The 21,476-nt window shown below is 44.9% G+C and overlaps 1 protein-coding gene across 1 annotated transcript in view; it reads right to left on the bottom strand.

Annotated features, from left to right (window-relative positions):
- Nucleotides 1-21,476, bottom strand: part of LOC120023653 (FERM domain-containing protein 6-like) — a 60,226-nt gene that overhangs the window by 27,382 nt on the left and 11,368 nt on the right. The window contains exons 2-3 of the mRNA XM_038967703.1: nucleotides 2,313-2,627; nucleotides 1,842-1,932 (exon numbers count right to left, since the gene is read on the bottom strand). Of these exons, the coding sequence (XP_038823631.1) occupies nucleotides 1,842-1,932; nucleotides 2,313-2,414 (193 nt within the window). The 5' untranslated portion in view covers nucleotides 2,415-2,627. The remainder of the gene's footprint in view (nucleotides 1-1,841; nucleotides 1,933-2,312; nucleotides 2,628-21,476) is intronic.

The raw sequence follows: 21,476 nt of genomic DNA, 5'->3' as shown, positions 1-21,476 counted from the left end.
TGAAAGTTCAGCTACTTGAGGTCACCTCCCCAGTCGGCCTATTGTGTGTCTTGACATTCATATTGCACTGTACAGCTTTACCTAAGGATTGGGGATCAATGAAATGGGGTATCAGTCTACGCAATACCCAAGATATTTTTTCTCCAACGTCCTCCTCAGAGTTATCAGACTTCCACGCAGTATTGTTTTTCCTTGGGAATAGTGTTCAATACACATAGGTTGACAATAAATGTGGCTCAATTCACAGTTGTTTCAGAGCCCGCAATAAGAGCTACGGCACTAATGTTCTCTGGGTGTCAAGGAGGAGATTGATACCCCATGTCATTGATCCACAATCCATAGGTAAGGCTGTTCAGTGAAATAAGTATGCCCACAATGCAATTCTAAAGTATAACACATCCAGTGTGATTTCAACAGATTTGTCAAATTAACAAATAGTATTTTGTTGATTTTATGTAACATTCCAAACTTGTTTACCATGATCTATTCAATTATGGCATAATCATAATATTTGTATTAATTTGCATCACTGTCAAAGACGTACTTTTATTTAAGGCTAACCGCAAAGTCCACTATTGTGGCTAATCCTTATTGTGGTTAGCGTCACATAGATGGGTCCGACCAGCATTAATCAAATAAGAACTGTCTTATAAATTAGGGTTATTTTAGATGACACCTAGCTATATAGTTAGCTAGCTGACTATAGCTACTGAAACAGATTGTCGTTTTGCTATGTTTTTGGGGAAGGACATTGTATCCATGAGCTAGCTAGCTTTTTTTCTTAATGGCCAGCACTGTAGGTGCGTGAGACAACTTTACCAGCATCATAGCCTACGTGTCGATGAATCGTTGTGACATATGAAATATGAGTGATAGTGTAATCAATGTGTAATAACTACGTAAATAATTAATACACGTGTTAAATTATGTGACGTGCAGTCATTCAGGTCCTGATTGGTCAAATTGTGTTATTTGACGTGCATCTTTTTTTGACACGCAAAGACCCAAATGGCGTTCCATAGAAATCCTGGTTGAGAATGAAACGACTTAACAAATGAACAACGAAACAGCACAGCAAGTAAGTGAAAGAAATACGTTTTGATTATATTTTACTGGTAATGGGGACATACGTAAATGCCAACAAAATAACTTTTTGGTCAGTGTGGTGTGTGTGTGACCTTTAATTAACTAGACAAGTGAATTAAGAACAAATTCTTATTTACAATGACGGCCCGAACGACGCTGGGCCACTTGTGCGCCGCCCTATGGGACTCCCAATCACGACCGCTGCGTTCGTGTGTGTTAAGTATTTAACTGTACTAGAATGCTTAAAAGGCTGCTAAAATGTTCAATATCGGTATCGTTTTTTTTTGTCAAGGAAAATATTGGATATCGGTATCGTACAAAAATGTCATATCGATGCATCACTAACAGAGACAGAGAAACCGATAGAGAGAAACCAATAGAGAGAAACAGACAGACAGAGAAACCGACAGACAGAGACACACAGACAGACAGACAGCCACACAGACAGACAGCACCAGAAGGACTGGTTAAGGCTGTTTGACAGAGATGGCTCCTCCCATGTATACACATCAATCCAATGCTTTTCAATGTGTGGGGAGAAGTGCACACTTCTGGAGAATTGAGGCGTAACTCATTGGGACTGTACAGAGGAAAGGCTAACTGCTAACTGCGCTGATATAACACACAGTAAACTATTGTGACTAACCACAGAGACAATGGACCCCATTCAGTAAGGCTGAGATGGGAAAAGACGTTACAGTGAGGTGAGAGATGTCAGACACAGCAACACACACACAATGGTAAACCATTCTTACTCTGAATGACGCTGAGTCCAAACAGGTGACAGTCCTTCAGTCGGAGCAGGTCACACACCTGGACCAGCAGCTCCTGACACAATGTCTTCACCTGAGCAGAGAGTGAACACACAGCATGGGGTTAGAGGTCAGGACATACAGGAGGAGATCAGAGAGTCATTTAGACACACTGTGAAACAACCATGAATGGTATTGCCAGTTTGAAAACAATTACTGCCATTCCTGACCCTGGCTTTTGGACAATACACTATAATATGTGTGTTACTCACAAATATAATCCAATCATACATATAACTGTTTCCCTGCTGCAGTCGTCGTACCAGTAGTCTTACCTCATATGTACCTGAAAAGTATTGAGGTACTATAGACACACATTTCCATTTGAGTAATTTAGCAGACGGTCTTATCCAGAGCCACTTACAGTAAGGCCATTCATCTTAAACAGCTAGGCGAGACCCCCACAGTACTCACATTGACGATTACGTTGAGCGTGTCATCGTTGGGGAGGAAGACGCAGACACAGCGGCGGTCCTGCATAGCTTTGTTGTTGTGGAAGCTGGTCAGCTTGTTCATCTTCGTGTGTCTGGGAGGTGGTCCGGAGAGGCCCTTTGGCCCAGACGGACTAGGCTCCTCCAGGCCCCTGGGATGGGACACTCAACCAGCACCAGTAGAAGCCCTGGTTCAGCTCTAGCCCAAGCCCAGCGAGCAGACACCAGGCCCAGCAGCAGCTACAGCCTCAGCAGGCCAGGACATGGGAGGCACCAGGACACAGGGCAGTCCCACACACTGTAGAAGACAAACAGAGGGGACATCACGTTAGCACTGCTGCATGGGAATGTAGAGATCGGGGAACCCCCAGCTGTTCTATATATTTGAACTATTCCAGAGCTAGCACATCTGATTCAACTTGTCATCCAACTACCAAGCCCTTAACTAGGTGAATTAGGTGAGCTAGTTCTGGGCTACAACAGAATTGTGAAACATCTGGGGGTTCCCGAGGAGAGGTTTGAAAAACAATGAATTCATACACAACATAATAAACAGATAGAATAACATATTATACAAATATCAGGGACTATAAAATGGTATGTCTCCCTCCAACAAGTTTGGGAAAACAACGTAACAAATTACCTTAAAGTTTATAATAAAAACACCAAAGTGCAAAATGGACAGAGCTTTTTCACAGCTTGTGACGAGTATATTTGAGAAGAGCGTACAGTTCAGTAGGCAACTGAAAACAGACTTTGTCATGTGTGATCTCACAGGAGAATATCATGTTGCCATAGTCCCTCACTGAGTCCCTATGGCACCCTATTCCCTATATTGTGCACTACTTTTGAGAATTAGTAGAGAGCCCAGGTAAAAAGTAGTGTACAATATAGGGAATAGGGTGCCATTTGAAACATAACCCTGACTGAGTCCAGGGGAACATCTGTCTGTCTCTATCTGGAGAGGAACTGGATGAAAGTAGTTGATGATGGCGATGGTGTGGCTAGGAGGGAGGAAGATGAGGGTGGGCGTGCCATGCAACCCATGATGTATATAAACCCTGGATTGCTGATGCTATGCATTGACCATTAAGAGGCTTTGAAGCTGTCACGCCTGCTCCCGCTTTTCCCCCCTGGCGCTCGTCGGCGCCAGGCTCCCCCAGCATTACGCACACCTGCCTTTCCCCGTCACGCGCATCAGCGTATTATTGGACTCACCTGGACTCAATAACCTGTTTATTACCTCTCCTATATTTGTCAATTCCCCATCTATGTTCCCTGCTGCTGCATTGATTGTCAAATGTCGTTGTGTTGCCCGTGTGCTGACGCTGTGCCTGTCTTGTTCCATATCTGTTTCTTATTCAAATGTTGACTCCCCGTACCCGCTTCTCATCTCCAGCGTCGGTCCTTACAGAAGCCACCGGTCGGCCATATTGACATTCCCCAGTAGGAGCAGTCCTCCATAGGAATGGAATTCTACAGTATTATAATCAAATGTTTCAAGGACAAAATCACATGTATTTAAAAACGTTGTTGTAGTGGGGACAGTAACATTAGTAATCTTCCCAAAATTATATTTTCTGGAATTCTTGGCAAATATATTTTTTCTTCATTTTTAGCTCACATAATATCATTTAAAAGTATGCATTAAGGTGTCTAATATAATAAACGTGAAAAACAGATTAGACGTTCGTAAATGTATTTCTATAGCTTCCAAAATATTTTGTAAATGGTGAGGGAGTGCCAAGATGGAGGCACTGTAGCTTCAGAACAGTGACCCCCATCAGTCATCTAGTGTATATAAATTCAGCAAAAAGAGAGCTTCTGGTCAGCGGGGTGGTGGCACTGGGATCCTCATCTCTCCCAAGTGGACATTCTCTCTTTCTCCCCTGACCCATCTGTCTATCGCCTCCTTTGAATTCCATGCTGTCACAGTTACCAGCCCTTTCAAGCTTAACATCCTTATCATTTATCGCCCTCCAGGTTCCCTTGGAGAGTTCATCAATGAGCTTGACGCCTTGATAAGTTCCTTCCCTGAGGATGGCTCACCTCTCACAGTTCTGGGTGACTTTAACCTCCCCACGTCTACCTTTGACTCATTCCTCTCTGCCTCCCTCTTTCCACTCCTCTCCTCTTTTGACCTCACCCTCTCACCTTCCCCCCCTACTCACAAGGCAGGCAATACGCTTGACCTCATCTTTACTAGATGCTGTTCTTCCACTAATCTCATTGCAACTCCCCTCCAAGTCTCCGACCACTACCTTGTATCCTTTTCCCTCTCGCTCTCATCCAACACTTCCCACTCTGCCCCTACTCGGATGGTATCGCGCCGTCCAAACCTTCGCTCTCTCTCCCCCGCTACTCTCTCCTCTTCCATCCTATCATCTCTTCCCTCTGCTCAAACCTTCTCCAACCTATCTCCTGATTCTGCCTCCTCAACCCTCCTCTCCTCCCTTTCTGCATCCTTTGACTCTCTATGTCCCCTATCCTCCAGGCCGGCTCGGTCCTCCCCTCCTGCCCCGTGGCTCGACGACTCATTGCGAGCTCACAGAACAGGGCTCCGGGCAGCCGAGCGGAAATGGAGGAGAACTCGCCTCCCTGCGGACCTGGCATCCTTTCACTCCCTCCTCTCTACATTTTCCTCTTCTGTCTCTGCTGCTAAAGCCACTTTCTACCACTCTAAATTCCAAGCATCTGCCTCTAACCCTAGGAAGCTCTTTGCCACCTTCTCCTCCCTCCTGAATCCTCCTCCCCCTCCCCCCCCCCTCCTCCCTCTCTGCGGATGACTTCGTCAACCATTTTGAAAAGAAGGTTGACGACATCCGATCCTCGTTTGCTAAGTCAAACGACACCGCTGGTTCTGCTCACACTGCCCTACCCTGTGCTTTGACCTCTTTCTCCCCTCTCTCCCCAGATGAAATCTCGCGTCTTGTGACGGCCGGCCGCCCAACAACCTGCCCGCTTGACCCTATCCCCTCCTCTCTTCTCCAGACCATTTCCGGAGACCTTCTCCCTTACCTCACCTCGCTCATCAACTCATCCTTGACCACTGGCTACGTCCCTTCCGTCTTCAAGAGAGCGAGAGTTGCACCCCTTCTGAAAAAACCTACACTCGATCCCTCCGATGTCAACAACTACAGACCAGTATCCCTTCTTTCTTTTCTCTCCAAAACTCTTGAACGTGCCGTCCTTGGCCAGCTCTCCTGCTATCTCTCTCAGAATGACCTTCTTGATCCAAATCAGTCAGGTTTCAAGACTAGTCATTCAACTGAGACTGCTCTTCTCTGTGTCACGGAGGCGCTCCGCACTGCTAAAGCTAACTTTCTCTCCTCTGCTCTCATCCTTCTAGACCTATCGGCTGCCTTTGATACTGTGAACCATCAGATCCTCCTCTCCACCCTCTCCGAGTTGGGCATCTCCGGCGCGGCCCACGCTTGGATTGCGTCCTACCTGACAGGTCGCTCCTACCAGGTGGCGTGGCGAGAATCTGTCTCCTCACCACGTGCTCTCACCACTGGTGTCCCCCAGGGCTCTGTTCTAGGCCCTCTCCTATTCTCGCTATACACCAAGTCACTTGGCTCTGTCATAACCTCACATGGTCTCTCCTATCATTGCTATGCAGACGACACACAATTAATCTTCTCCTTTCCCCCTTCTGATAACCAGGTGGCGAATCGCATCTCTGCATGTCTGGCAGACATATCAGTGTGGATGACGGATCACCACCTCAAGCTGAACCTCGGCAAGACGGAGCTGCTCTTCCTCCCGGGGAAGGACTGCCCGTTCCATGATCTCGCCATCACGGTTGACAACTCCATTGTGTCCTCCTCCCAGAGCGCTAAGAACCTTGGCGTGATCCTGGACAACACCCTGTCGTTCTCAACTAACATCAAGGCGGTGGCCCGTTCCTGTAGGTTCATGCTCTACAACATTCGCAGAGTACGACCCTGCCTCACACAGGAAGCGGCGCAGGTCCTAATCCAGGCACATGTCATCTCCCGTCTGGATTACTGCAACTCGCTGTTGGCTGGGCTCCCTGCCTGTGCCATTAAACCCCTACAACTCATCCAGAACGCCGCAGCCCGTCTGGTGTTCAACCTTCCCAAGTTCTCTCACGTCACCCCGCTCCTCCGCTCTCTCCACTGGCTTCCAGTTGAAGCTCGCATCCGCTACAAGACCATGGTGCTTGCTTACGGAGCTGTGAGGGGAACGGCACCTCCGTACCTTCAGGCTCTGATCAGGCCCTACACCCAAACAAGGGCACTGCGTTCATCCACCTCTGGCCTGCTCGCCTCCCTACCTCTGAGGAAGTACAGTTCCCGCTCAGCCCAGTCAAAACTGTTCGCTGCTCTGGCACCCCAATGGTGGAACAAACTCCCTCACGACGCCAGGACAGCGGAGTCAATCACCACCTTCCGGAGACACCTGAAACCCCACCTCTTTAAGGAATACCTAGGATAGGATAAAGTAATCCTTCTAACCCCCCCCCCCCCCCCCCCCTTAAAAGATTTAGATGCACTATTGTAAAGTGGCTGTTCCACTGGATATCATGAGGTGAATGCACCAATTTGTAAGTCGCTCTGGATAAGAGCGTCTGCTAAATGACTTAAATGTAAAATGTAATGTAAAATAAACATCCTCTCACTGTCAACTGCGTTTATTTTCAGCAAACTTAAAATGTGTAAATATTTGTATGAACATAATAAGATTCAACAATTGAGACATAAACTGAACAAGTTCAACAGACATGTGGCTAACAGAAATGGAATAATGTGTCCCTGAACATAGAGGGGGAGTCAAAATCAAAAGTAAGAGTCAGTATCTGGTGTGGCCACCAGCTGCATTAAGTACTGCAGTGCATCTCCTCAATGACAGCATCAAATTTGCCAGTTCTTGCTGTGAGATGTTACTCCACTCTTTCACCAAGGCACCTGCGAGTTCAAGGACATTTCTGGGGGGAATGGCCCTAGCCCTCACCCTCCGATCCAACAGGTCTCAATGGGATTGAGATCCGGGCTCTTCGCTGGCCATGGCAGAACACTGACATTCCTGTCTTGCAGGAAATCACGCACAAAACGAGCAGTATGGCTGCTGGCATTGTCATGCTGGAGGGTCAAACAGTTTTGTGGTGGGCTTGTGCCCATAGGCAACATTTTTGCCGGTGATGTCTGGTGAGGACCTGCCTTACAACAGGCCTACAAGCCCTCAGTCCAGCCTCTCTCAGCCGATTGCGGACAGTCTGAGCACTGATGGAGGGATTGTGAGTTCCTGGTGTAACTCGGGCAGTTATTGCCATCCTGTACCTGTCCCACAGGTGTGATGTTCAGATGTACCGATCCTGTGCAGGTGTTGTTACACGTGGTCTGCCACTGTGAAGACGATTAGCTGTCTGTCCTGTCTCCCTGTAGCGCTGTCTTAGGCGTCTCACAGTACGAACATTGCAATTTATTGCCTTGGCCACATCTGCGTCCTCATGCCTCCTTGCACCATGCCTAAGGCACGTTCACACAGATGAGCAGGGACCCTGTGCATCTTTCTTTTGGTGTTTTTCAGAGTCAGTAGAAAGGCCTCTTTAGTGTCCTAAGTTTTCATAACTATGACCTTAATTGCCTACCATTTGTAAGCTGTTAGTGTCTTAACGACCGTTCCACAGGTACATGTTCATTAATTGTTTATGGTTCATTGAACAAGCATGGTAAACAGTGTTTAAACCCTTTACAATGAAGATCTGTGAAGTTATTTGGATTTTTTAAAATTATCTTTGAAAGACATGATCCTGAAAAAGGGACATTCCTTTTTTTGCTGAGTTTATATAAATCATTGTGTGTAACTAACTGATTCCCTGCTTTGTGCAACGATGCAGCGATAACACAACTGTTCATGGAGATCTATTTCATCGCTATTCAAACGTGTTCTGATGTACACCAACACACCCTGACAGCTGGTAGCAGTGTATCAGGTCAGGCTGGCTGAGCACACTCAGCAAAGAGCTTTTGATGGGCCACGTCCAGGAGGTGTGTGTGTGTGTGTGTGACTGGTGTAGAAGCATCACTTCCTTCCTGTCTAAAACAGAACAACCATCCCCGCACTACACTACAGAACAGCCATCCCCGCACTACAGAACAGCCATCCTCCGCACTACACTACAGAACAGCCATCCCCACACTACACTACAGAACAGCCATCCTCCGCACTACACTACAGAACAGCCATCCCCACACTACACTACAGAACAGCCATCCTCCGCACTACACTACAGAACAGCCATCCCCACACTACACTACAGAACAGCCATCCCCACACTACACAACAGCCATCCCCGCACTACACTACAGCCATCCCCACACTACACTACAGAACAGCCATCCCCACACTACACTACAGAACAGCCATCCTCCGCACTACACTACAGAACAGCCATCCCCGCACTACAGAACAGCCATCCCCGCACTACAGAACAGCCATCCTCCGCACTACACTACAGAACAGCCATCACCACACTACAGAACAGCCATCACCACACTACAGAACAGCCATCCGCACACTACAGAACAGCCATCCTCCGCACTACACTACAGAACAGCCATCCGCACACTACAGAACAGCCATCCTCCGCACTACACTACAGAACAGCCATCCGCACACTACAGAACAGCCATCCTCCGCACTACACTACAGAACAGCCATCCGCACACTACAGAACAGCCATCCCCGCACTACAGAACAGCCATCCTCCGCACTACACTACAGAACAGCCATCACCACACTACAGAACAGCCATCCTCCGCACTACACTACAGAACAGCCATCCGCACACTACACAACAGCCATCCCCACATTACACAACAGCCATCCCCACACTACACAACAGCCATCCCCACACTACACAACAGCCATCCCCACACTACACAACAGCCATCCCCACACTACACAACAGCCATCCCCACACTACACAACAGCCATCCCCACACTACACAGCAGCCATCCCCACACTACACAGCAGCCATCCCCACACTACACAACAGCCATCCCCACACTACACAACAGCCATCCCCACACTACACAACAGCCATCCCCACACTACACAGCAGCCATCCCCACACTACACAACAGCCATCCCCACACTACACAACAGCCATCCCCACACTACACAACAGCCATCCCCACACTACACAACAGCCATCCCCACACTACACAACAGCCATCCCCACACTACACAACAGCCATCCCCACACTACACAACAGCCATCCCCACACTACACAGCAGCCATCCCCACACTACACAACAGCCATCCCCACACTACACAACAGCCATCCCCACACTACACAACAGCCATCCCCACACTACACAACAGCCATCCCCACACTACACAACAGCAGGTGTGTGTGTGATGGCATGAAGGTTAATTAGGGGAAAGATTGACATAATTGGATCACTCTCTCACTCTACAACATAACACACCACACACAGAGAGAGAGAGGGGGCGTGCTAACAACCACCATTATCTATCATGTCTGACCTTTTCTTTACCTACTCGCTCTAGTACCAAACATAAATAAAATCAATGACTTATGTAATAAAATATGTGTCTTTATGTGTGAGACCCCAACTGTGTATATAAATGTATGTACAATATAAATAATCATATTATTGTTATTCCTTATGGTCATGAGATGTATTGGTGAGGTAAGAATTACATTATATTTAATAGCATCCTGTAAGTTATATTATCTTGTTAAGTAAAGAAGTTAGTCTAATGTTGTGGTTAAAATCATACCCTTTTACACTTTCAGGTAGGAATATAATCCTCACTCCCAACGTAGTAATAACACCACTCAGCGACAAAGGCATTTCACTCTACTTGTGCACGTGACAATAGAGAAAAAGGGAAACTTGAAACTCAGTACAGTTGAGCTAAATGACGAGGATGCCTGTGTTGGGCGGGCCGGGTGAGGAGGGGTAAACCGTCAGTCAGTAGGACACTGTGTGAGAGAGGGGTGAGTCATCAGATCACTAATGGTTTAGAACCCGATTGTGTCATGTCTAATCAACACATTAGACATCCCAGTGTTCCATAGACTGTTAGAGATGGAGCTCTACACAGATTCCCTCTGCTCTTTCATCCAGCCTGGAGTCCACACTGAGATGCTCATTTTCACCATGGTTTCAACTTGGATTCCAGGCTGGGGATCTTCCATCTCTGGCATGAAGGCTTTGTGTGAGAGGGCTGGATAATAACATTACTGCTGCCTTCCATCCCCTATTCATCCACAGCAGCCCAGCAGACCAGTGATGAAACACCAGAACAGTCCACAGCAACCCAGTAGGCTAGTGATGAAACACCAGAACAGTGTCCACAGCAGCCCAGCAGACCAGTGATGAAACACCAGAACAGTGTCCACAGCAGCCCAGCAGACCAGTGATGAAACACCAGAGCAGTGTCCACAGCAGCCCAGTAGGCTAGTGATGAAACACCAGAACAGTCCATAGCAGCCCAGCAGACCAGTGATGAAACACCAGAAGTGTCCACAGCAGCCCAGTAGGCTAGTGATGTAACACCAGAACAGTGTCCACAACTTCCCATCATTAAATAGTGATTCAACACCAGAGCAGTGTCCACAACTTCCCATCACTAAATAGTGATTCAACACCAGAGCAGTGTCCACAACTTCCCATCATTAAATAGTGATTCAACACCAGAGCAGTGTCCACAACTTCCCATCACTAATAGTGATTCAACACCAGAGCAGTGTCCACAACTTCCCATCACTAATAGTGATTCAACACCAGAGCAGTGTCCACAGCAGCAGCCCAGCAGTCAGACAGAAAGAGAGACCCACTTCCTGCCTTCAGCCCGGGATAGCGGCCAGGATGGAGTATTTCTGTCAACGTGGCAAGCTAGCTTCAGAGCCAGGCAGACCCACGACACAGAAGAGCCCCGAAATACAACAGAGCAGTGGTGGAAAAAGTACTTAAAATGTCCTACTTGAATGAAAGTAAAAGATACCTTAATAGAAAATGACTCATGTAAAAGTCACCCAGTAAAATACTATTTGAGTAAAAGTCCAAAAGTATCTGGTTTTAAATGTACTTCAGTACAGTTGTGGAAAAAGTAAAAGCTATATACATCAAACTCCTGACATTAAGTAAACCGAACGTCACGATTCCATTTATTTATTTATTTTTCACAGACAGACAGGGGCACACGCCAACACTCAGACATCCTTTACAAACACACCAGTTGTGTTTAGTGAGTCCGCCAGATCCGAGGCTGTAGGGATGACAACGTGCTATATTGATAGGTGTGTGAATTGGAACATATTGCTGTCCTGTCCGAGCATTCGATGCGTATCGAATACTTTTGGGTGTCAGGGAAAATGTATGTAAAGTAAAAAGTACATTATTTTCTTTAGGAATGTAGTGGAGTAAAAGTTGTCAAAAATACAAATAATAAAGTACAGATAACCCCAAAAACGTAACAAGAAAATACTTGAAACTACTACTTAAGTACTTAACACCATTGAGACAGAGAGCATTTTTAAATATCTGAAAGTCTCTGTCTCTCCCAATGCCTTGTTTGACATCACAGGGGTGGGGTGCTCCTATATGAACCCTTCCAGGACTATAGACAGAGGTTGGGCCAGAAATCCCCTGGAACACGAACAGAGAGACTAAAACCAGAGGGAGGCAGGGGTGGCTGAGAAACACATTTTAATATTACAGAGAGAGAAGGAAGAGAGAAACTGACTGGAGAAAAAAAGAACAGTTTTAGATAAAATACATGTAGAGATTAAGACGAGGGAGAGAGAGAGAGACAGAGAGAGAGAGAGAGAGACAGAGAGACAGAGAGAGACAGAGAGAGAGAGAGAGACAGAGAGAGAGAGAGAGAGAGAGACAGAGAGAGAGAGAGAGAGACAGAGAGACAGAGAGAGAGAGAGAGACAGAGAGAGAGAGAGAGAGAGAGAGAGACACACACACCGACAAAGATACGAGTGAGGGAGAGCGAAAGAGACATGGAGAGAGCCAGAGAGAGAGAAAAGAGGGAAAGAGGGACGCTCAATGCACAGCAGTGAGAAACTGCTGCAGTCAGGAGAGTTCCATACTAACATCTGCTTCTCATTCCAACAATGGCGGCCTTTGACACCCACCCACCCACGTCTCCATGTACCCCGACTCCTGCATACACAGGCTACATGCAAAAATTCCTGACGCCTCCACGGGATAGGGAATGGAATATTTTGATTCAACAGGAATGTTAGGGATGTAGAGACATGTACAGAACGGTGGGGGAGCTAGCTACACGTTTAGAACCTTGTTCATCGCCAACAACCCTTTTTATTCTATTCAGAACCTTTTAGTAATTACATGGAACCTTGTATTGTCGAAAGGGTTCCATTTGGAACCAAAAAGAGTTGTTTTCATAAGGTCCTCCTATGAGGACAGTTGAACCCTCTTTCTAAGAGTGTTGCTAGTGGGAAAAAGGAATGACCAGAATGTGGGGGACGATGGATGAACATCAGGTTTCTACTATCCCAGTGCTTCCCAAACTGTGGGGTCGGCAGGGGGAACCCAGTCCGGCTTTAAACTTACTCTTGAATGTTGTAAATAGTAGAATGCACAAGGAGCAATTTCCAAATTGGGTCGTGCATCATCAGGTCCTCTGGTCATATTAGTCATTGCGTACCTTGGAAAGATGTTTACTCAGGGGGCCGTGAGTATAAAAGGTTGGGAACCCCTGTACCATCCCTCTTTACTCCTCTACTGTGTATAGAAGACATGTGCTGTATAAAGACATGTGCTGTATAAAGACATGTGCTGAATAGAAGACATGTGCTGAATAGAAGACATGTGCTGTATAGAAGACATGTGCTGAATAGAAGACATGTGCTGAATAGAAGACATGTGCTGTATAGAAGACATGTGCTGTATAGAAGACATGTGCTGTATAGATGACATGTGCTGTATAGAAGACATGTGCTGTATAGAAGACATGTGCTGTATAGAAGACATGTGCTGTATAGAAGACATGTGCTGTATAGAAGACATGTGCTGTATAGAAGACATGTGCTGTATAGAAGACATGTGCTGTATGGAAGACATGTGCTGTATAGAAGACATGTGCTGTATAGAAGACATGTGCTGTATAGAAGACATGTGCTGTATAGAAGACATGTGCTGTATAGAAGACATGTGCTGTATAGAAGACATGTGCTGTATGGAAGACATGTGCTGTATGGAAGACATGTGCTGTATAGAAGACATGTGCTGTATAGAAGACATGTGCTGTATAGAAGACATGTGCTGTATAGAAGACATGTGCTGTATAGAAGACATGTGCTGTATGTTGAGCAAGAAAAACACAGTGTACCACTGAGCTCCAGGAAGTTATGGAAATAGAGACAGGAAGGACTGACAGGCAGCAATACGATATCCCCAAGGCATGCTGTAAATCGTAAACATTACACGATAGAGAGGACGAAGAAGAGGAATATGAAGAAAAAGAAGTGCGGAGAAGATGAGTCATGTAGATGCTAGGTCAATACAGACAGGATACAGTAGTGTCGTCAGACTGAGGTGACCTGGCTAATAACAACATATTTTTGTTTTCCCTCTCCAGTTGGAAGAGCAGCTGGACCCTGGTACAGGTCAGTGTGGCCCTCCCCTGGTCTCACTTAGTTTTGGCATTTGGTAGGGAAATGTTGCCCTCAATCATACACTGTATATCAGCTGCATCTCAAATGTATAGTCCCAGATGTGTTTTTGTGCTCTTGACAAATCCATTGTCATTGTCAGACAAAACATGTTTGTTTTGGCACACAGACGGACTCCAGCTATAAATCACCTCTGTGGACCCCCAAAACCACGTCCTACTTCTTCCTAGCATCTGTCCCAGATCAAACAGAGCGGCAGAAGAGGAAATGATGACTATTTAGTGCGGTCCTCTGGCTAACTCTGGTTCATCAGGGGCGGCAGGTAGCCTAGTGGTTAGAGCGTTGGACCAGTAACCAAAAGGTTGCTATATCGAATCCCCGCGCTGACCAGGTAAAAATCTGTCATTCTGCCTCCTGAACAATGCAGTTAACCCACTGTTTCTAGGCTGTCATTGTTCCTAGGCCAAATTTGCTTTTAACTGACTTAAATATAAATATATAAATAAATTAAAATAGCAGCTGAGTAGCTTACAATCTGTAGTAGGCCTGGCTGGCAGAGCTCCACTGGAACAGGGAGAGAGGGAGGGTTCACAGACACAAGAGAGAACTAAACGGTAGAGAAAGTGAATAAAATAAATAAAAACCTTAAAGTTGAACATAAGTCTAGTTTAAGTTTGGAATGATATCTTCATTGTGTTATGAACAATGTAGAGAATAAATAAAATGACAGAGCGAGAAGGAGCAAGGTTAATATAGCTTGTAATTATCTCTAAATTCAGTTAGAATCAACCAGATAGCGTCAAACTGAGTGAGATCAGATAACATCACCACTAGATTAAACATCTTCAGGTTTACTGAAGATGGATCAGAAATGTGGGCGGGGCACTGGGCAGATTGTATCATATCATATGATCCAATGTGATGCAACGCTTTGTAATAAGGGCAATGGCCCATTATACTACATCCACTCTTTCTCTATGCCAGCCTGCAGGAATAGACATGCAACTTCACATGATCCTCTCCTCTTACTGATAGTGGTCTTCTACACCTCAGAGCACCAGGATAAGCCTCAGACAAATAACTGTTGATATGAAAAGAGGTTATGACAAAGTGTTTCCTTGGCAATCAAATATCACTCATCGTCTCCAGCACCTAACAATCCACTCATACTGCCAAGGGCAGGCATCGGAGTAGAGGTCAGAGGTGTCTGCCTTTGCCAAGCATTTCATCCTTGTGTTTCACTATGAAAAGTTGTAACCAACTGTGTTATTACCATGGTTACCAGTTACCACTTTAGTCCGTGCTGTAAGTGCTGGCATAAGAAAGACATTCAGGTCAATATCAGTGTCAAATTCCATACCACATCCCACTCCATAAGATCAGCCTCCAGACATGTTTGTTTGTCTGACGGGGAAATAACAGTCTATTTTAGGGTGCTATGTAGGACGCAGACTGACTGGCCCCAACTAGATTTCCATCAGCACGGTCTAACTGAAGTAGAAAGTTGTGAATGGTATAAACTAAATACTACAGGGCATCATGGTGCTGTGTTCATGACATGTGAATGGTATTAACTCTATACTACAGGGCATCATGGTGCTGTGTTCATGACATGTGAATGGTATTAACTCTATACTACAGGGCATCATGGTGCTGTCTTCATGACATGTGAATGGTATTAACTCTATACTACAGGGCATCATGGTGCTGTGTTCATGACATGTGAATGGTATTAACTCTATACTACAGGGCATCATGGTGCTGTGTTCATGACATGTGAATGGTATTAACTCTATACTACAGGGCATCATGGTGCTGTCTTCATGACATGTGAATGGTATTAACTCTATACTACAGGGCATCATGGTGCTGTGTTCATGACATGTGAATGGTATTAACTCTATACTACAGGGCATCATGGTGCTGTGTTCATGACATGTGAATGGTATTAACTCTATACTACAGGGCATCATGGTGCTGTCTTCATGACATGTGAATGGTATTAACTCTATACTACAGGGCATCATGGTGCTGTCTTCATGACATGTGAATGGTATTAACTATACACTACAGGGCATCATGGTGATGTCTTCATGACATGTGAATGGTATTAACTCTATACTACAGGGCATCATGGTGCTGTGTTCATGACATGTGAATGGTATTAACTATACACTACAGGGCATCATGGTGCTGTGTTCATGACATGTGAATGGTATTAACTCTATACTACAGGGCATCATGGTGCTGTCTTCATGACATGTGAATGGTATTAACTATATACTACAGGGCATCATGGTGCTGTCTTCATGACATGTGAATGGTATTAACTCTATACTACAGGGCATCATGGTGCTGTCTTCATGACATGTGTATATTATGCCAAATACTGGTGGTGGGGGGGGGGGGGGGGGGGGGGACGGACTAATCCTGCAAAGGCTTAGCCTTATATAGTTTCAAGTGTCATCAGAATCGAGCAAATCTTCTAACTTCATTTGGGTATTCACGGAGGTGTCACGATACCTGATCATGGAGGTGTGTTATTAAAATACAGAGCCAGTTTAACAGGTTAAGCTAAGGAATCAAGAGACTCAATAGTCTGTAGCAGTCTGAATGCCTGGTCTATGTCCCAAATGGCACCCTACATAGTGCACTACTTTTGACCAGATCGCCAATATAGTGCCCTACTTTTGACCAGATCCCCTATATAGTGCCCTACTTTTGACCAGATTCCCTATATAGTGCACTACTTTTGACCAGATCCCCTATGGCTGCTGGTCAAAAGCAGTGCACTATATAGGGGATAGGGTGCCATGCAGTGGTGTAAAGTACTTAAGTAGTTTTTTGGTCTTTGACAACTTTATACTTTTACTTCACCACATTTCTGAAGAAAAGAATGTACTTTTTACTCCATACATTTTCCCTGACACCTAAAAGTACTTGTTACATTTTGAATGCTTAGCAGGACAGGAAAATGGTCTAACTCACACACTTAAAGAGAACATCCCTGGTCATCTTCTGTTTCTGATCTGGCCAACTCATTAAACACAAACGCTTTGTTTGTAAATTACAGTGCCTTGCAAATGTATTCAGCCCCTGGGCATTTTTCCAATTTTGTTGCCTTACAACCTGGAATTAAAATTGATTTTTTGGGGGGTTTGTATCATTTGATTTACACAACATGCCTACCACTTTGAAGATGCAAAATATTTTTTATTGTGAAACAAACAAGACATAAGAAAAAAAAATGAAAACTTGAGCGTGCATAACTATTCACCCCCCCCAAGGTCAAAACTTTGTAGAGCCACATTTTGCAGCAATTACAGCTGCAAGTCTCTTGGGATATGTCTCTATAAGCTTGGCACATCTAGCCACTGGGATTTTTGCCCATTCTTCAAGGCAAAACTGCTCCAGCTCCTTCAAGTTGGATGGGTTCCTGCTGGTGTACAGCGATCTTTAAGTTATACCTCCGCTGTGGAGCTTTACAGCTCCTTCAGGGTTATCTTTGGTCTCTTTGTTGCCTCTCTGATTAATGCCCTCCTTGCCTGATCCGTGAGTTTTGGTGGGCGGCCCTCTCTTGACAGGTTTGTTGTGGTGCCATATTCTTTCCATTTTTTAATAATGGATTTATTGGTGCTCCGTGGGATGTTCAAAGTTCCTGATATTTTTTTATAACCCAACCCTGATATGTACTTCTCCACAACTTTGTCCCTGACCTGTTTGGAGAGCTCCTTGGTCTTCATGGTGCCACTTGCTTGGTGGTGCCCCTTGCTTAGTGGTGCTGCAGACTCTGGGGCCTTTCAGAACAGGTGTATATATACTGAGATCATGCGACAGATCATGTGACACTTAATTAAAGTCCACCTGTGTGAAATCTATGTGACTTCTTGGTAATTGGTTGCACCAGATATTATTTAGGGGCTTCATAGCAAAGGGGGTGTTAACATATGCACACCACTTCCATTTTTTTATATTTTTGGGGGGAAAACAAGTTATTTTTTCATTTCACTTCACCAATTTGGACTATTTTGTGTATGTCCATTACATGAAATCCAAATAAAAATCTATTTAAATTACAGGTTGTAATGCAACAAAATAGGAAAAACGCCAAGAGGGATGAATACTTTTGCAAGGCACTGTATGTCTCAGTGTTGGAGTGTGCCCCTGGCTATCCATAAAACAACATTTAAAAAGAAGATTCCTTAATAAGGAATTTGAAATGATTTATACTTGATCCTTAAGTATATTTTAGTAATTACATTTACTTTTGATTCTTAAGTATATTTAAAACCAAATACTTTTCCTCAAGTAGGATTTTACTGGGTACTTTTTCCACCACTGGTGCCATGTCAGAGTAAATGTTGTAACATAGCCGACAGCCAGACAACATCATCAAGGTGTGTTTGAAGTCATGAAAGGTGACTAACGGTTATTATGATTAACTAAATGAATAGCAATTTCCTGTCATATTTTGACTCAACTTGTCTACACATTCATGGAGAAGGTATAGACTGCAATCACACTTATTTAGTTGTGATAATTTAATCGTCATAGTGAATTAACAAAAACATTTTTCAACGGTGCTTCTGGACAGGGGAGGTGTAATCATTTCTAAACCATTTTGTTATCGTTCACTACCTTCCAAGGACAAGATTTACTTTTAGATAAAAAGTCATTTAGAGTAGAACCTTAAATCAAGAGAAAATGTTACCATGACGATTCTTGCTGAGCTGGAACAGACCAACAGTTAAGGGTGTTAATAATAACTCTAAAAAAGGTTAGGAATAATATGTTTTTAAAAAAAGGTTTCAAATCATTTCACACCTGGTTCCCATGTGGTAGTAAGCAGAGGAGTGAGAGGATGTAGTACACAGTTCCACACACACACACAATTAGGGCAGGGTGATAATAGATTCATTCGAATTTATGGTTTTAGCGCGTTATTCCAAATGCCTGTATCGCAAGAATCTAGTTGTGTTTTTAGTTTTTAATGAGTGTTTATGTCCGCTTGTTCTCATGTTGTCTTTTGTGTCGTCGTCGCCTTCTGTGCTGTGTGCACCTTCCCATTAACACACACCAAGCCCCTCCCCATGCCACTCACAACAACAAACATGGTATTGTTAGAGTACACATATTTTGCAGATGTTAGCGGGTGTAGCAAAATGTTTATGTTCCTAGCTCCAACAGTTCTTCCTCTCTGACAAGTGGTTTTAACTTGCTATTGCATGTGAGGTTCTATAATGCCTGCTATAAGAAATGAGTCATTATTAGTGAATGTACATTATGTATGAATGGTTCTGGTTAAATTTATCCTCAAAATTGCATTTTTCATAGACAAACCTGTAAGCTAGAGCAGTGATTTTTGCAAAAACATCACGTTGCGGAAGGCTTATATTTAGCCTAGGTATAATTTCACAAACCCTGATTTACGTAGATTATTGCTGACTGTTTCAAATGTACTAAATTTGACCTTTAAAAATTGTACAACAAAGCTTATTTAGAGATTTGTTTTAAGCGAGATACTGTACATATAGTGAATCGGCCATAAGTTTGAAAACAATATAGATATGATTTATAGGCCAATTCGCCCAGCCCTACATACTACACACACACACACACACACACCCCAAACACACCCCAGTAGTACACACACACACAAACCTCAAACCGCCCGAGCTTCCAGGCATGTATAAACAGTCAGCAGCAGTCTCTCTTTCTCACCTCGCTCTTTCACCTGCTCCTCTCTCTCCTCTCTCGCTCCTCTCCTCCCTCGAGGCTCATCATGGAGCTCTGTATTCAGCCATGTGACATGCTAAACTAGCACAAGAAGACCCATGCTCTGAGAAGAGAAATCCCCTCAAATCCCCTCGTCATATCCGCTCAGAGTAGAGTATGTGGCCATAAATAAAAGGGTTGGGAAAAACAAACGGGTATTATTCATATACAAGACACCCACAGCCTGGCGTTTTGTTTTAAATGAGGCAAATCCTTCTGTTAAAAACAACTTAGTGGATGAAAGGTATTGTATGACACAACAGGATATGCACAGGCATATCAATACAAAATCTGTGACACTCCCCTGGTTCTCAAGATCATGTTTACAACCACAGTCAATAGAAGCCTGGGATACTCCCCTGGTTCTGAAGATCATGTTTACAACCACAGTCAATAGAAGCCTGGGATACTCCCCTGGTTCTCAAGATCATGTTTACAACCACAGTCAATAGAAGCCTGGGATACTCCCCTGGTTCTGAAGATCATGTTTACAACCACAGTCAATAGAAGCCTGGGATACTCCCCTGGTTCTGAAGATCATGTTTACAACCACAGTCAATAGAAGCCTGGGATACTCCCCTGGTTCTGAAGATCATGTTTACAACCACAGTCAATAGAAGCCTGGGATACTCCCCTGGTTCTCAAGATCATGTTTACAACCACAGTCAATAGAAGCCTGGGATACTCCCCTGGTTCTCAAGATCATGTTTACAACCACAGTCAATAGAAGCCTGGGATACTCCCCTGGTTCTCAAGATCATGTTTACAACCACAGTCAATAGAAGCCTGGGATACTCCCCTGGTTCTCAAGATCATGTTTACAACCACAGTCAATAGAAGCCTGGGATACTCCCAGTGAGTTGAACGTGATGTGAGACACTATGGCAGCGTCCCAAATGACACACTATTTCCTATGGGCTCTGGTCAAAAGTAGCACACAAAAGTAGGGAAGTGTGCCATTTTGGATGCAAACCTATTTTATCTTCAGGGAGGTTAAATCACTCCAGTCAACATTCTTGAATTGACGTTATACTAGCACCGACTACGCTGGTAGACTAGCACCGCTGGTAGTCTAGCACCGCTGGTAGTCTAGCACCGCTGGTAGTCCAGCACCGCTGGTAGTCTAGCACCGCCGGTAGTCTAGCACCGCCGGTAGTCTAGCATCGTTGGTAGTCTAGCACCGCCGGTAGTCTAGCACCGCCGGTAGTCTAGCACCGCCGGTAGTCTAGCAACGCCGGTAGTCTAGCACCGCTGGTAGTCTAGCACCGTTGGTAGTCTAGCACCGCTGGTAGTCTAGCACCGTTGGTAGTCTAGCACCGCTGGTAGTCTAGCACCGCTGGTAGTCTAGCACCGCTGGTACTCCAGCAACGCTGTAAGCGCCAACTCTAGAAGGAGACCAAGTATGACTGGTAGTCCAGCAACGCTGTAAGCGCCAACTCTAGAAGGAGACCAAGTATGACTGGTAGTCTAGCACCGCTTTAAGTATGACTGGTAGGGGAAAGCAATCCAATAAGGGAAACAGACAACTGCAGGAAGGATGGAGTGACATATTTCCCTTTAGTCCTGATGGTAGATTTCACTAATGGACACTAGGAGGAGGAATCTGACCACAGTGTTGGATAAAGAATAGAGTTACTGTTACTGTTGGTGAAATGGGAGCTAGCCAACGGCTTCTTTCTGTTTGACAACTTTAAAATGAGAGGGAGGTTCGAGTGAGTAA

Source organism: Salvelinus namaycush, chromosome 28, assembly GCF_016432855.1.
Source record: "Salvelinus namaycush isolate Seneca chromosome 28, SaNama_1.0, whole genome shotgun sequence".
Classification (NCBI taxonomy): domain Eukaryota; kingdom Metazoa; phylum Chordata; class Actinopteri; order Salmoniformes; family Salmonidae; genus Salvelinus; species Salvelinus namaycush.
The sequence above is the reverse complement of the archived record's forward strand: the minus strand, read 5'-3'. Positions and strand labels throughout refer to the sequence as shown.